Here is a 16,814-nt window from a genome sequence, read left to right on the forward strand (position 1 = left end):
TGACTCTCTTCAAATTGTATACTGCTGCTGACACTGGCAGCCATTGATTCAGCCATACTTCATCTTAAACTGAAGATGATTAGCTGCATGATAGCAACTCTTATGTATGCTATCCTGTGTAATATATGGCTTGTTATCACACCTTGGACCTGTCAGGGTGGATTGGTGATACTGTTGTAGTATCCATCTGAATGTGTTCGACATGTGATCACCATACTTAATACCACATCCAGTAGCGTCACTGTGAATGGCTAGTTACATAACTACTGTAGTTGGTCTGTGTTTCATCCACTTTCTACACAGACTTGGCATTGGTGGTGAACAACCCCCATGGCATGACAATAGTGATGACAATAATAAGACTGCTCCATCTTGAGGTATTTTCAAATGGAGTGGAATATTGGACAAAATACTGTTATGGAGTATTTATAATAATATATGAAAACTTCAAAGATACATTCATTGTATTTTTCCGAGTTCCACAGTTGGATATCATTCCTCATTATTTTACACCACAGACTCTGTAATAAAATAAAAGCAGCATGACAACAGCAACCTCTTGATATACGTGCTTTCCATCCTATTATGAGAGTATTTTCTTATGGATAAGTGTATCGTTGAATGGTTTACACTTAAGTGCGATTCTGGCAACAGTAATAAAAGTGAGACCTCTGATAAGCATGTTTTTTCAAATATGTTTCCATGAGATTTAAATTATGGCTATCTGCACAGTTTGTTAATGTAGACTTCAATCCATCATCTTCTATACTGTGCACCATGAGGATGGACAGTCATAGGAGGTGCAGTTGGTCGAGGATGAGATAACGGCTGACTCTGAGGTAACTGTGCCACCTGTGTTACAGGACCCCGCTGTCCTAACACATGCTGCTGCTGTCTCTGCTGCTGAGACAGATAACTCATCATTGGTTGATAGCTAGGAGCAGCAGGCGCTGGACGAGGTTGTGCATGTACTGGGTAAACTGGATGATTTGCTCCTACATGTTGTAGAAGTTGATGCCGTAGTTGGTCAGTGCGTGCCTGCTGCAAAGGGTTTTGATTTTGTGCTGTCATGAACCGCTGTTGTTGCTCTTGCTGCAATCGTGCAACATCAGCCTGGTATCTGGACATCCTTTCAGAAAGCTGCTGTTGCTGTAGCTGTTGCATTTCCCGGAGCAAGACATTGTTGTACTGTGTATTTTGGGGGATGGCTTGCCTTTGTTGCTGTAGTTGCTGTTGGGCATATGCTGCCTGTAAAGCTTTGATTCCTAAAACAAGATGAGAGATTCAGCTGTAGGAGTATCTTTTCTTAAGCTTCATCACGCATGAAACAATCAGAGTTGGAAGCAAATTGTGAGTGGAATCGCAAGTGCAAACTCTCGTAATAAGCATAAATCATGGAAAGAAATTTTGTAATCATTCCAATGTACTCTGATTCCATCACAAGTTAAAACCAGGCAAGGTTAAAGGATAATAATATATTCCATTTAACATTGATTGATTGATTTGATAACCAATAAATCAAGCAATGTTAAAACCTAATACAGTCATTTTATGCACTCCATTGTTTCCAACTGATTGGAATGAGAATCTACATGCTAACACTGATAAAATAGATGGAGCTGCCAATTGATGTTTTTGATAAGCAGTAGTTAAAAAATAAGCTAATTCCAATCAACAGCAATGAAGTTCACATAATATTGAAAAACCATGGCATGACCGCAACATCTCCATCGTATCTCAGATAGGAAAAAACCCTTAAAAAATCATTGCTTGTACATACTTTCTTGGTTCTTTGCTTGGTCCTTTTGAGCTTCATATGCAGACCAGGCCATTTGACGTTCCTCTTCCGTCAACTCTTCTCCTTCCACGTTTTGTAACAGTGAGTCATGTTCGTGGTATTTAACAATCCATTTAGGGTGCATTCGGTTGATAATATCTGCTAAAACTGCATCCTGAAACAAAAAAGCAACCAACTGGTTTACATCCAGTAAGCATGTCCTTACGATTCAAAGGCCCATCCACACTAATGCATTTTCGTTTGAAAACACACATTTTCAATTCCACACTCAACTTCATCCAAAATGCATACATTTACAGGGGTGGATCCAGGATTTTTTCAAAGGGGGGTTGTAGCATTGATTGAGGTACTTGTTTGGCAGGAAAGTAGCACAGGGTTCCCAAACGGAAGTAGTCTTATGATAATGATTAATTTGCTACAGTCGAGCATGGTCGTTTCAGGTCCCACACACAGCGTATAGAAAAAAAAAGCGAGCGAAATGTGTTCGGCACCACTGTTTTAATAAAACTTGTGATGCTTTTGGTGTTGTCATGAAAAAAATAAATCATGATGGCTCTCATAGGGGGGGTTGCAACCCCCAAAACCCACCCCTAGATCCGCTACTGATTTAAAACACTCGTCATACATTTAAAACACAAAATGAAGGCCTATTGTTTTGGCGCAGGGAACTCTGAAGGGGTCTATCGGTTAGAAATGGATAGATGGAATGGATGTTTGGATAAATGGATGGATGGCTAGATGGTAGGACAGATCAGCAAAAAGTAGGATTGAAGGATGCATGAAAGAAAAACGAAGTAGAAACCTTTGGGAGAGGAAGTTTAGGCAAGTTATCGTTGTCCTTTTCTTCATCATACACTTCAGGGTTGAAGTTGTACAACTCGGCAAGATCTGCAGCAGTAAAGTGTCTTTCAATCTGGTGCTTGTCAATGACACGTTCTGAGATTGATAACTTTGCAATTTGTCGTTCATATATTTTCTCTTCCATCGTGCCCTGAAAAATAGTAGAAAAGTGAGACAAAGGCATAAGATGTATGTATTACCAGGTCTAATTCCAAAAACAATTATAAATTATAAGTTTAGTGTGTCGCAAATTTATCACTGAATAAGTGTTACCTTAGCTCACCTCACATCTCTGGAGTTCCACGTTCGATCCCTGGACCCAGCATCAGAGTTCATTAAGTCTCACCCTAATTTGTGCTTGGTTTCTTTTGTTTGGTTTCTTTTGTGGGGGGGGGGGGGGTGGTATGGGTGGTATAATGGTTTTCCACTCAACCCTCACCGCTGTGGCCCAGGTTCAAGCTTGGGCCCAGACTGGATCATATGTGAGTTGAGTTTGTTTGATGTGTTGTTCTCTCCCCTCCCCTCCCCTCCCTCCATAAAAAATAAACTTGTGAGTTGTGTTGTCAAGAGAGTATGCTCTCTTGGTTTTGTAAAATGTAGTGGTACTGCGTATGGAGGGAACCTAATTGAAGAGCCAAGTATGGGGAGTAGTGGTTGTAAAATATAAGTTTTGTTTTGTTCCTCTACAAAAATTAACAAGCTAACCTAACAGACATCAGTGCAGAGGTTGTTTCAGGTATCAAAAATATGTGAATGCTTTGAAGGCATTACCTGTGTGACTAATCTGTACACATAAACAGGCCTAGTTTGACCAAACCTGAAGACTCTAAAGATTGACTGAACATCGTGGGAGGGATTCCATGATACATCAAATACTATGACTCTGTTGGCAGCAACAAGGTTTATGCCCAGACCACCTGCTTTGGTTGATATTAAAAACAGACGAGCCCTGAGAAAAGAAATATCATTATAAAATAACTGTTATAAATCTCACACTGAGAGCACACAGCATGCACGCGCACTTTTAGTTGCGTCATTAGTATCCAAAAAAAAATGCTTATTGAAATTTGTATTTTATAAAAAAATAAAAAATAAAAAACTTGCTTGCTGTGCTGAGTGGAGTTGTAAAGCACTTGGGGATTGGCAGAACACTCGGGAAGTTTCGAGAAGCACTCCGTTACCTGTCGTGCTTCTCCTAACACTTCTTTAGTGTTCTGCCAATCCCCGCGTGCTTTATACTGAACACAGCACGCGTACGCGTTTCCTATTTCTTCGTTATCAACATGAGGTAAGTCACCCTTCCTTTTCTTACATCACTGATAATCTTATATATTAACTGTGTGTATATACTCTTGAACAGATCTTTAACCTTGATTAATATGAGTACTTACGTTTTATTATCAACATCGTTAAAGATATCCGACCATCTCTGACGTAACTGGACACTCGTAGATCCATCCATACGAAAATAGTCACATCCTCGGCACCAATTCTCCCTGTCACCGCCAACTTCTCCCCCACCTAGAGCCCTCTCAATCAGGTCTAAGGTGACAAGACTTTGACTAAAGACTAGCACTTTCTCCTCTACAGCTTCTGCATCTGCTAAAATTTCTAATAGCAATGCCATTTTACCGCTTAGCTCTACGTTGTATTCGTCCTCATCGGTTAAGAATTCATCATACCTGAGGATGAAAGATATCAAATGGAATTATTTAAAATTTATTTTAAAAAACTGTCATAAATCTCACGTTTTGATTGGTTGGGAGCGTGTGCTTTATGAGAGCGCACAGCACATGCGCGCACTTTCATTTGCGTTATTCCTATCTAAAATAACGAATAATGTAATTCGTATCTTATAAAAGAAATAAAAAACTTGCTTGATGTGCTGCGTGCAGTTATAAAGCACGCGGGGATCTGCAGAACACGGGAGAAGTGTTATGAGAAGTGCTCTCCTACGCGTTGTGCTTCTCCTAACACTTCTCTCTTGTTCTACTAATACCCGCGTGCTTTATAACTGCAAACAGCACGCGCTTTCTATCTCTACACTGGTAATGCTTAAGGAATTCGGTTGGAATGCTGCTTTTTAAGTTTGCCATTTTCGGTGTCTAATTGTTTGACACATAACACCCTTGATATCATCATTGATGGTATCAGAACAAACAGGATCTTTACTTTTGTCAAAATCAATCCACAAATATGTCTAATTATTTTCATAATCATTGTGATTATCACATTCATCGCCATCATATCTCACCATTCTTTCTCTTCTACCACAGGCTCATCCTCTTTAAAGACGGCCCCAGATCGTGTGTTACTTCCCGTTCGAGGTTTCACATCATCGCCATTGACGTCTTCCACTTCAACCACGTCTTTTGGTTCCTCTGTCTTCGTAGGGGCTTGACTTCGGGTAGCACGACGCGATGGTTGAGGCATCACTTCTTCGTCACTTGTGTTATCTTCACTCTCGTTCTCAGAGCTGGAGTCCAGTTGGAATGGTTTATTCTTGTTGTTCTTTTTACTCTTTTCTTCGTCCGAATCTTCACTTAGAGATAAAGACTCGTCGCTGGGCAGTGAAGGCTCACTTTCTTCCTCCTCTTCGTCAGAATGGACCACAAAACCATCTAAGCTGTCATCTGTGTCTTCGTAAGACGCGCGTAAAGATCGACGAATTGCTTCGAGTTTTAAGCACCAGGGATGGGTCCAGATACGCATTAGAGCTTGGTAATCAGAAAACAATGATGCCCCTGAAAGAATACCATTTCATTTAATAGCAGTCGCAGACTGAAACACTACGGGGGAAAACCAGACTACCAAACAAAACAAACAGTATTTGTTTTTACAAGGGTAACAAGGGTAGCACTTAATAACCATTGGCGAACAAACCTGTAGCGCTCGTTAAGATAGAATTGGAATTAATTAATTTATAGAGGGAAAAAACCAGGAAACCCAGAACAAATACAATTTACCTAAAATTTCTACTAATTTCTACTAATGTCTTAAGTTATCGAACAGAGGATATTTCATATTACCGTCACGATACGGAATAAAAGACATTAAAAAAAACTTATCGCATGCGTAAGCTCGCTGCTTAGCCAATCAAAATGCTTGGACATGTAATCGCCACGTTCACAGCACGGCATGCCCTAGCCTCCTACGCAGACGTTCGTGGTGTCTGTCACGCAATGTTTCCCTCTCCATGAACGCTGCGTGACCGTGACAGACACTAAGAACGTCTACACAGGAGGTCAGGAATGCCCGTGTCGTGAGTTTCTTTCACGATCATACGGAATTTCCTTACCTCTTCCTCCAGAGACGTCGCCTTCTGGGTAGACGAACGTGTTCAGGTAATGTTTGTACAGTTTACGCTGAACCTCCGAAAGCCTTATCTTGAGTACGTACTCGTGTTTGGGTGGCAGGAATGGGGTTAATACTGAGTAGTCTCGTCTCTGAAACCACCAATCATCAAAATAATCAATTATATCTGAACCTTTAATTAATTGGCCACTTTACAAACGAGTGAAGGAATGGGAACGAGTATAAAAAAGGTATTTACAAGAGCACATCAAAATTAACAGGTTTCTACAGTTTGGCTTCGATTGGCTAAGTAACAGCTAAATTATAAGCGATCAAAACATCAAAAATGACAAAGGAATGTATGTTTACTAAGGACAAGCGTCCCCCAGTAACCATACATTTCTTTGTGATTTTTGAGATGTTTGGGAGGCTGCTACACAAAAGGTTTGAAACCCAAAATTTTGAAACTCCAGAAATTTACTAATTTCGATGTACTCTTTCTCGTTATGGTGTTGATTTTTTAACTAGGTTAATTCTAAAAACTCGTTACCAGTCTTCAACTCGTTTCTAAATCGATCAAGCTCTGAAACAACTTTAAGGCCTTGTTACACTGTGCAATTTTCACAGCAAATTGTCTCGCAATGCAATTTTCGTTGAACACAGCGTGAAACAAGCTCTGCTCACGTAATGCTGAGGAATTGGACTCGAGATGGAACAAGGCAAAGTATAGGAACCGCATGTAGTATGAAGATAATACCCAAAACTGCTCTGAAAAACCATACTGGTGTGCCGAAGAGTACTAAGAGTAATCAATAGCAATGTACTCACTTGCACACAGCCCTCAAGTAACTTGTATAAGACATGACAGCGTTGCTTCATCAGTCGAACGTCAATGGGCGTTGAATCCGCGCACTGTCCGTTGAGGATGGGATTGCCGAACGTGTTCATGAACTCGCGCCGAGTTCCCAGCAAATTCGGCTTCACGAAACTCATCATACAATGATCTGTTAAAAAATGAATGAATGAATACAGAAACGATACTCTACCATGGTACGCCTTAAGGTAGCCGGGAGGGAGGACTTTTTCTATTTTATTATATATTTTATGTTAAGACAACTTATTGTCTTTATTTAGACAAAAATAAGAGAGAACTTACATTCTATCAAATTATTCTGAAGCGGTGTACCAGTCAGTACGATTCGTCTCTTGGTCTTGACGTCATTGACTGCTTTAGAGATTGCTGATTGGTCATTGCGTAGTATGTGGCCTTCATCACACACTACGAGGTCTGGACCTGATAAGATGATGAGAAAGAATGAGTATTGAAAAGGTCTGATACTGGCACCGATATTGATAGGATAGTTCTATGTGTGGCACTCAATGGTTGCAGAACAAATACGATGCACCGAAACAGTATCTATTGTTATTTTCTTATAGACACAAGTGTTTTACTGGGAAATACGCCACTTGTATTTGTAATACGAACTACATCCGGGACCTCAGTGACATATTTTTCATATCTTCGCACGTGAAGATATCGGTGACGTCATTTATGTTTTCCCGCTCATTTTTACGACATTTTAACGAGCGTTGCAACAAGTTTTTGTTGGTAAATAAGTGTATATAATAAAAAGAAAATTACGTGTTGGCTTAAAGGTATGAAGTTTATCTTCTCGTGGTGAAATATATTTCATCACTCGAAGATGAACTTTATATCTTTGCGCCAGCAGCCAAAGATGTTGAGGCAATAATAAGTAAGGATGAATCTCAATTGATTGGCGATTTCACCATTACCTGGATCGACCAACGTTTGTTTGAAGATTTTCTTCTGATGCTTGCTTCTTACACGGTTACACATAGCTAAATTACGATACATATCGTAACCCATGATCAGTACTCCGCCGTAACGCTGCCACTGTTTAAGCATGTCTGCTCGACGCCAGTTATTTGCTCCTGCTTCTTTAAGCACAAACACCTAAAAACAATGAAAAACAAATGAATGAATAAATATGGGGATGAAAAAAGGTTTAAAGGTAGGTAGGTAAATTTCAACAGAGCTAGGTAGGTAGGTAGGTAGGTAGGTACGAAGGTAGGTAGGTAGGTAGGTACGAAGGTAGGTACGTAGGTAGGTAGGTAGGTAGGTAGGTTGGTAGGTAGGTAGGTAGGTAGGTAGGTAGGTAGGTAGGTAGGTAGGTAGGTAGGTAGGTAGGTAGGTAGGTAGGTTGGTAGGTAGGTAGGTAGGTAGGTAGGTAGGTAGGTAGGTAGGTTGGTAGGTAGGTAGGTAGGTAGGTAGGTTGGTGGGTAGGTAGGTAGGTTGGTAGGTAGGTTGGTATGTAGGTAGGAAGGTAGGAAGGCAGGTAACGAAGATGGATGGGTAGGTAAGTAGGTGGGTAGGTACAGGTGTAGGTGCTGGTGGAAAAAGATGGAAGTAAGTAAGGAGCAAAACAGCGATAAATCGAATGAAAAAAAAACAAACGAATAAAAAGTTAAAATAAAAAAATCCTGTATATATTTCTGGCATTTACGAATAGCAAGACGACCCACCTCCATTCTGTCATCCACAGCAAGCCATTTGTCAAACTCTACTTGCCAATTAAGCACAGTGTTGAGAGGTGCAATGACAAGAGCAGTCGTGAAATTAAGCTGATCACTGTTAAACAACGTGTGGATCAGAGATACTACCTATGAATGTATAGATAAACAACAAATCAGCCAAGTATGATTCCTAGTAAGGAGATAGTGGTCTTTACCCTCACCATCAAAAAAAAAATGACTGAGATCCATTGACCGTGTTCAGTATAATTCAGGAAGATGGAACACCTATATTTTTTATCCATTTAGCCGACCAATTTTTCCAAAGTGCTATCCGGCTTTATAAAGGGTAAATAAATGATGCAATGATGATTTTCAGCAAAAGGGGAAAAAAACCAAAAAACTATCGTTTTAATGTACAAGCGTTACAAGTCAAAGTAACTATACTCAAGGGAATGACTGGTGATCAATAACATAATCCCATACCTGTAGAGTCTTTCCTAAGCCCATACAATGTGCTAGAATACAGCCACCTCCAAGGTCACCTTTCTTATACGCCTTGATGGTATCCACGACATTGTTGTACATGAACTGTATACCCTTAGCTTGGTGGGGTTTGAGATGTTGAATCAAATCTTTATGGACTTGGACAAGAGGCTCCTTGGTCTCGTCATCCTTCTCAAGGACAAGAGAACTCATGCGCCAGCTCTCTTTGGGCATTTCTTCGTCTTCTAAGATTCTCGTTCTCTCGAGCAAGCGCTTTCTTCTTTCTTCTTCTAGTCGTCGAGCCTTCTGTGTTTCTTCACCAAGCTTCTCATCAGTTAAAAGCTTGCGAATCTTTTTACGTCCCTTCCGTGGTGACTTGTCATCGAGTTCATCTTCATCTTCATCATCATCATCATCTTTTGAGTCAGAATCAGAATTCTTTCTAATTCTTCGTCTTCTTTTGCCCTTTGCCGCTGCCTTTTTTGCATTCTTTTTCTTTTGAGTTTTCTTTTGTCTCTTGGATTTTCTCGATTTTGGCTTTTCTTCTTCTTCTTCTTCTTCTGACTCCGACGAGCCTTCACTCTTGTTCTCGCTTAACTCTTCTTCCGATTCCTCATCTTCATCAGAATCAAGTGCATTTTTCCTTCTCTTTTTCCTTCTGTTTTTACTCTTCTTTTCCTTTTCAGCTTTTCTTTCCTTTCGTGTTCGTCTTCTTTCGTTTCTTGGTAACGAGATCAGACGATTCAGATTCCTCTTGTCTTCCTCTTCTTGTACGTCTTGCGATTCCAACATCAGAATCCTCAGAATGCTGTTCTTCTGACTCACTGCTACTGGATTCTATAGGTCGAGGACGCTTCCTTGTTTGCTTCTGTAAACCCCTTCCTCTTCGTCTTGTCTTGACGTCCTCATCCGAGTCACTCTCTTCACTTTCCTCAGACGTCTTTTCAGCGTCTGATTCTGAAGATTCGTCTAAGATGTAATCTTCCTCTTCATTCTTCAGTGTCTTCTTCTTGCCTGTCCAGGATAACACACCAGATTTTGACTCGGAGCTTTCGTCTAGTCGTTTCTTCTTTTTATTTATGTTAGTTTTGCTTGATTTCTTAGATGACAAACCAGATCCCGACTCGGAGCTTTCATCTAGTTTTTTCTTCTTTTTGGTTACGTTAGTTTTTCTTGATTTATTTTTCTTTTCGATACCAGACTCCGGAGAAGATTCCCTCACTTGTGGTTTCTTTCCAGAGGTTTGTTTGCGCTTTTTCAAAGGGATTCTCTCATCTCCACTTTCAGAGTCATCGTCACTTGTTTCTTCTTTCATCGATTCATCCTCGCTAGGTTCTTCGGCAATCGATTCTTCCTCGCTAGGTTCTTCGGCAATCGATTCTTCCTCGCTAGATTCCTTCCGCTTTCTTTTTCTTTTCTTAACATTTTCTTTTTCGCTTTCAGAATCGCTACTGATATCCTCCTTCTTTACTTGCAATTGATCTTTCTTTTTTTCTGTTCCTCTATTACTTCTTCTCAAAGACCTTGCTTTAATTTTATCAGTTTTGCTTTCTTTTTGTTTCACACTTGTTTCATCGACTTTCTTTTTCTCCTTCCCTTTTCCTTTCTGTTCTTTCGCTTTTTCCACTTTTTCTTCTTCTTCGCTTGAATCTATCAAGATGATTTCGTTCTTACTAGCTGTATTTTTCTTCGTTTCTTTTTCAGTAGCACCAGATTTTGGTTTGCAAAACGTTGTTGAATATTTTTCTTACTACTGCGACCTGGTCTTTTCTCAGGCATGAAATCTTCAGATGAATGCAGCTCCTCACTTCCTAACTCCTGTTTCACCTTATTCGTCATCCCATCTTTCTTTCCCTTCTTTTCCTCTATCTTCTTTTTATTTCTTTTCGTTTCTTCATCATCATCAGAAGAAGACTCTTGGATACTATCTTTATTCTCTCTCTTCTGTTTCACCTTATTGGTCATCCCATCTTTCTGTCCCTTCTTTTCCTTTCTCTTCTTTTTACTTCTTTTCGTTTCTTCGTCATCATCTGAAGAAGACTCTTGGATACTCTCTTCCTTCTCCCTCTTCTGTTTCACCTTATTGGTCATCCCATCTTTGTTTCCCTTCTTTTCCTTTCTCTTCTTTTTATTTCTTTTCGTTTCTTCGTCATCATCTGAAGAAGAATCTTGGATACTCTCTTTATTCTCATCATTCATTTCTTCATCATTCATATCTTTGTCGCTTAGCTCTGCTTTTACTACTTTTCGCACGCTTTTCTGTTCCTTGTTTGGAGGTGCTTTTCTACTTCGAGTAACTCTTCGCTCTGGACTCCCATCCTCTTCTTCGATCTCGATTGATTTTTGCTTTTTTATTGTGGAATTTTTCTCCTTTTTCTCCTCTGATGTAGCTTGCTCTTGGTCAACAACCACTTCGTCCACTGACATTTCTTTTTCTTCAGACTCTGCAGTGACATCTTTCTGGCTCCGAGTTTTTCTTTTTCCTGTGGTTTCCTGGTCAGAAGACACAGCATTTACCTTTCCTTTCTTACTCGATGACGATGCATTTGATTTATTATCTTCTTCATCGATATCATCTGACCTAATACTTTGATCGCTGCTTTGGAGTCTTCGCGAAGAAAGCCTTTTCTTGGTCTGTTCAACCACCTCTTCTTGACTTACACTTGTGTTATCTGCTGGGGTTTCATCATAGTGTTTATTATCGTCCACATCAGCTGTTTCCTTTAGTTCTTCAATCTCCTCGCTGCTCAAATGGTCAACCATTTCTTCATCCTTTTCGTTCTCTTTTTCATTCTCGCTAACTTTTTCGTTCTCGCTTTCAATTTCGATCTCGCTTTCCTTTACTTCTTTCTCGTCCTTACTAGCTTCCTCAGCTTTATCCATCTTGTCCTCTTTCTCATTCTTCTTGTGTTCTTTCCCATTCTTCTTCCCCTTCAATATTTTATTTTCGTTTTCCTCTTCACTTTCGGTTTTACTAAACAGCTCCGCTGGCAAGTCGTCTTTAGGAAAGCATTTCTTTGTAGGACTTTCTCCTGAGGAAGAAAACCCTTCTCCCTTTATTCCAATGTCTTCGCTAAGATAGGTCAGTCTGCTTCGTCTCTCTAAAGGAGTCGGTCCAACGACTACAGAAGGCTGCTTGCCCTTCTTGCTTTTAAAGTGCGCCTTGCGTGCTTTAATGTTGTCCAATGCTTCCATGACAAGCTCACACTTCTTTTTCAATCTCTGGATGTGACGCAGCGGTTTGTCCTTGTTGCAGACAATACATAGCCATTTGAAGTCTTCTGGGGCATTGAGAAGGTTTTTCAAGTAAGTTTTGCCACAGTTTCGCTGTATACAAGGTTTGCAGTAGACTTTTTCACATTCATCACAGCAGATTAGGTCACCACCATCACCACACCATCGACATTGTTCTTCAATGCCATATTCGTCACGTGTAAATGGTCCAGAGTTGTAGTACTGGTTGCATTTCTAGAAAACATATTATACAAGAATTTAGTTTTAATAAGAAAAATAAAAAATGAATGGAATAAATGAATGGAATCTGAAATTGGTAAACATTTGGTTTTCCATTCTCTGGCTGTAGTGATGGGAGGTTAGTGCTCTCATTACTGCACCACCCATGCCTCCCCTCCCATTTACTTCTTTTGCTTGTTTGTCATACAGTACAGTAACTAGTAGTGAAAGATGTTATGCCCACCACTGCTGCAAGGGATACTAAAGGGTTTTATTTAAAGCTTAGATTTATAGGTTCTATTGGACATTTGATTTGATTTGTCTCTACAACCCTCTCCCCCATACTCCCCCCCCCCCCCCCAACCCAGGGGATAATTGTTAGTCAGAAACCAATACACTCCAGTTGACCATTAATAAACAGCAAGGTGGGTTTTCAAACCGACAAAAACATTTTCCTCTTTCTTATTATGACATTATTAAGTGAGAAAAGCAATAAAACCCACCAACTACTTATATGCATACACCTATTTCATTAAATGTTGTCATCACCCAAGGCGATGGGCAGTAGGCGATAAGCAAAAAGCAATAGGAAGGTAGGTCATTCCAAGATCCAAGAATAAAAAGGTAAAGGTAAAAGGTAAAGGTAATTTGTTTAACTTCGATAACGTGGGGATTGTGGCCCAAATCTCCCGAGCCAAGGGCTCATATTAAATGCACTCGAAGGTGCGCCCTCTACCCCCTCTTACTATCAGTGCTCCTTTTTACGGGTATTTAAAGCTAATTAAAGCTACACAGAAACAGAGAGAAGTCAAAACAGACGTGGAGTTCCTGAGGATTGAACTATGGACCTCTAGCTCTGAAGGCTGCGCACTAACCAACTGAGCTACGCCTGCTCCTGTAATAGCTGGAATGACTTGTGTTTCTACTTCTTATTCTTGTCAAGAACATTCACCTTGGGGTTGAGACTGATTTAATGTTCTTTGTTTTAAACAAAACCATTTCAATTTCGGAATGACCTATCACCTTTGGCAATTACAATGTTTATTGAAATAAGTGTATATTGTAGGATACACACTGGTTTATAAAATGTAATTTTATTTACCTTGCAAACCAATACGTTAAGAACTGGATGTCGTAAGATTGTCCCATGTGCAGGATTGACATGTCGTCCACATGCAGTACAAATGACTCTTCTTGGTAGACCTGGAACAAAAAAATGAAGTAAGGTAGACTGATTTTTGTAATGGAATGGGGAAATCACTACAGTACATGCCAGTAAGAATGGGCAGCCAAAATTCATTAACTAATTTTCTAAGGCAATTAGAAGATCAAAGCTGCAAGATACTTACAAGTGAATAAGAAAAAAAGAGAACTAACAGTGTTAAAAAAGTTGGTAACTGTAATTCGACATTTTGGAAGTTAGTCCTTCATTGTTGGAGACAAACTACATACAGCTGTACTTGGTGTATTTATTACTGAAGTACTCTGAAATCACCTGGCATTAATTGTTAAAAAATCATACAAAAATATAACATTTGAAAAAGGAATAATCAAAAATTTTTCTTTTAGATACAGTAGAACTTATTAATTAGCTGGGAGGAGGCAAAAATCATTGAAATTTAAAAGCATAGCAAAATGAGAGAAAAAAATCAATATCAACGTTTGTAAAGAAAGAGTTATTAGTTGGGAAAAGGAAAGAAAGCAATAAACAAATCTATTTTAGGGACTTTTGACTTCTGTTTTGATCTATGTTAAAACTCAATCATTAGCACCTAAAAATATATAAAGAGGTTTTTTAATAGCTAAGAGGTCTAAATTAGGGTAAGACAGTGGGCCTGAGATCTAATGGCCTCAGTCAATTTTCTAAGGCTACAGTTTTTTCCCTGTCGTGACACTGACTTTAGGATCGTAACTTATAACTCTTTTTTTTTACCAAATTGCTTTTTATATTGTTTCACAATTTTTTGTAATTAAGTGAACTGTTATCCAGGGATATTGGACCTCATTTGAAAAATATAAAATACCATCTGCTCACTTGAGCAGAATTAGGATGCATAATTTTGAGTATACCAGTCCAAAGAAAAAAAAGCTTACCATCTTCATCAAGGGACTCATCAGAATCATAACTTTTACTCTTCTTTTTCTTTCTCTTCTTTTCTTTCCCTTTTTCTTCTTCCTCATCCCATTGTTCATAGCCATCCTTGTGCTCATCTAATAGACCATGACAATAATCATCTGAGGGACCAGCCTTGACTTGGATTTCTTCCGAGGGAAGAAACAGAACAGTTGTGTCTTCTCCCTCTTCAAAATCAGCTTCTCCATTTGGCAGTTCCTCAAAGATAGTTTTTGGTAAAGAATCATCCTCTACGTTGGTGTTGGTGTTTTTATCTTCATCGCAGTTATTTTCAGGCTGTGACTTTTCTTTCTCCTCTTCTTCATCATCATCTATTCTGTATCTCAAGATCTTACCAGGCTTCCTAAAAATAGTTTTTTTTCCCACACACAAAAAAAGGAAAAAAGCAACTCAACAAGCAGATATCTATGCTGTTTTTTTATTTATTTTCTCACAGAACCTGATATACCCAAGTTAAAAAAAACCTTCAAATTTTATCGATACTCTGAAACAGCCTCTGGGCTGATCAAAATAAGGGGAAGTATGACTATAATTCACAGATCTATTAAATCAGAATTTGGGGTTTTTGTTAATGTATTTTCTATAAGTTTCCTTACTGATTCTTATTAATAAAAAGAATAAACCTCTTATAAACCTCTTTATTAAACAGCAATGAAGAAAATTATTTATTATTATCCTTTACTTCAATCAAGGACTGAACTTTTTTTTCCATCACATCGAGGGTCTTTGGTCTGATTCCTGGACTTGGCATCACATTTATTAAAGTAGGGTTTGTTAATTTAAACTCTGCTTTAGTTTGAGGGATTTTCTCTGGGTTCTCCAGCTTTTCTCCCTAGCAATGAGTTAGCCATGCCCTGGCTTATTTAATTTCATTTCTTTCACTCTCTTGAAAAGTCGATTAGGCGGTCGGGAACCACACCATTTTGTATGGTGGGTACCCTTTCTATCTATATTTGATCAGCCCAGAGGTTGTTTCAGGGTAGCATTAGAATTTGAAGGGTTTTCTATACTAGGTGTAAGCACTAATGAAACTTAGTTAGCAATGGTTTCGGAGCAACTTCAGAATATCCAGCCATGCACCTTGTTTTAGTATGAAGCAAGTCTTTTAAGAGCAACACAGTGACGACAGAAGAACAATAGGGGACTAATGTGTGCATATCATTTTGGCTGGGTACCAGGGTATTCTTAAGTTGTGCCTGTCATTTACTTGATGGATATAAAAAGACATTTATTCTGAGATAAAGGATTGCAACGTTTCCACATTTACTTTTCCCTCAAGGTGTGAGGAGGTGGGTGGGTTGCTGTGTTTGATCGTTTCCGCTCATGAATATACCTTTTTGATCTCCGAGAAACGACATCAGCCTCTCCTCCACTATCAACATTCTCATTTTTTCTTTCATTCTGGTACACGAAAAACAAAAGCAGAGGATATATTACAATCAATACGAAGGATATTTCACAACTTTTTTCATATTTTACCTGTTATGCATGGCCTTTTTAACATCATAAATTAAAATAAATGAATGTTTAAAAAAATTGGGAGTAAACAAAGGAATAACAATTTTTTTGTGGACAAAATATATAATTGGCGTGACTTTCTTAACATTTGACATTATATGTTGTCTACAAAGATTATCGTAAATATAGATTTAAATAAAGAAACTATAATAGGCACACGAATAGGCACACGAACAGGTACGTTCGTGTAACGGAACAAACGCACGTAAAATAGTTCCATGTCGATTATTTTATAAAAGAATTTTGCTCCCTCGTGGATAATCGGATATAAAGTTCTCTTCTTAATTCGTTAATGGTTAAACGGTGACCACGAGGCCCGATTGTCAACAATCAAAGGAGTGTGATTTCTTTGAAGGCCCATCTTCTCTTATTGGTTGATTTTAATTTACCGCCACCAATTCTCGTAACATGAATGCAAACAGACAGCGAACCATGACTAAATCCAAACCAAAAACCTTCACTTACCGGTAAAGTCGCCTCTTCTACTGGGGTATTGACCTTGAGCTTGGAAATGATCGAGTCAAGCTTCTTTCTGTCATGACAGGACAAACAAAGTGTGAGCGAGACATCTTCTAACCTGAATGTCAAACCACTACAACATGGCCACCGAGAAGTTCCGTTGGAAAATGCTTACCCTTTACTCCTAGTAGCTCTTGTTTCGGCCATTTTGCCGCTCGAAGCCTGGTTTTTAATGGATTTTGAGGGGGGAAAAAGCAAAGAATCACATCGACTTCATTTTTTTTACAGCTTCGAATTCTC

The 16,814-nt window shown here is 39.1% G+C and overlaps 1 protein-coding gene across 1 annotated transcript; it reads right to left on the bottom strand.

The window, feature by feature from the left end:
* Window positions 1–41: 41 nt before the first annotated feature.
* Window positions 42–16,814, bottom strand: LOC116290648 (uncharacterized). The gene is given in 19 exon segments (XM_089038821.1): window positions 42–1,265; window positions 1,781–1,952; window positions 2,601–2,789; window positions 3,410–3,587; window positions 4,030–4,320; window positions 4,893–5,382; window positions 5,937–6,084; window positions 6,761–6,936; window positions 7,089–7,226; window positions 7,727–7,907; window positions 8,477–8,614; window positions 8,951–9,634; window positions 9,636–10,603; window positions 10,606–12,418; window positions 13,506–13,606; window positions 14,498–14,880; window positions 15,871–15,938; window positions 16,521–16,587; window positions 16,690–16,814. Coding segments are annotated over 19 exon segments (6,726 nt in total). The 5' UTR covers window positions 16,722–16,814; the 3' UTR covers window positions 42–756.

The sequence above is a fragment of the Actinia tenebrosa genome, unplaced genomic scaffold (genome assembly GCF_029948245.1).
Source record: "Actinia tenebrosa isolate PJP-AT-01 unplaced genomic scaffold, QUT_ActTen_1.0 PGA_scaffold6__47_contigs__length_16458017, whole genome shotgun sequence".
Lineage (NCBI taxonomy): Eukaryota > Metazoa > Cnidaria > Anthozoa > Actiniaria > Actiniidae > Actinia > Actinia tenebrosa.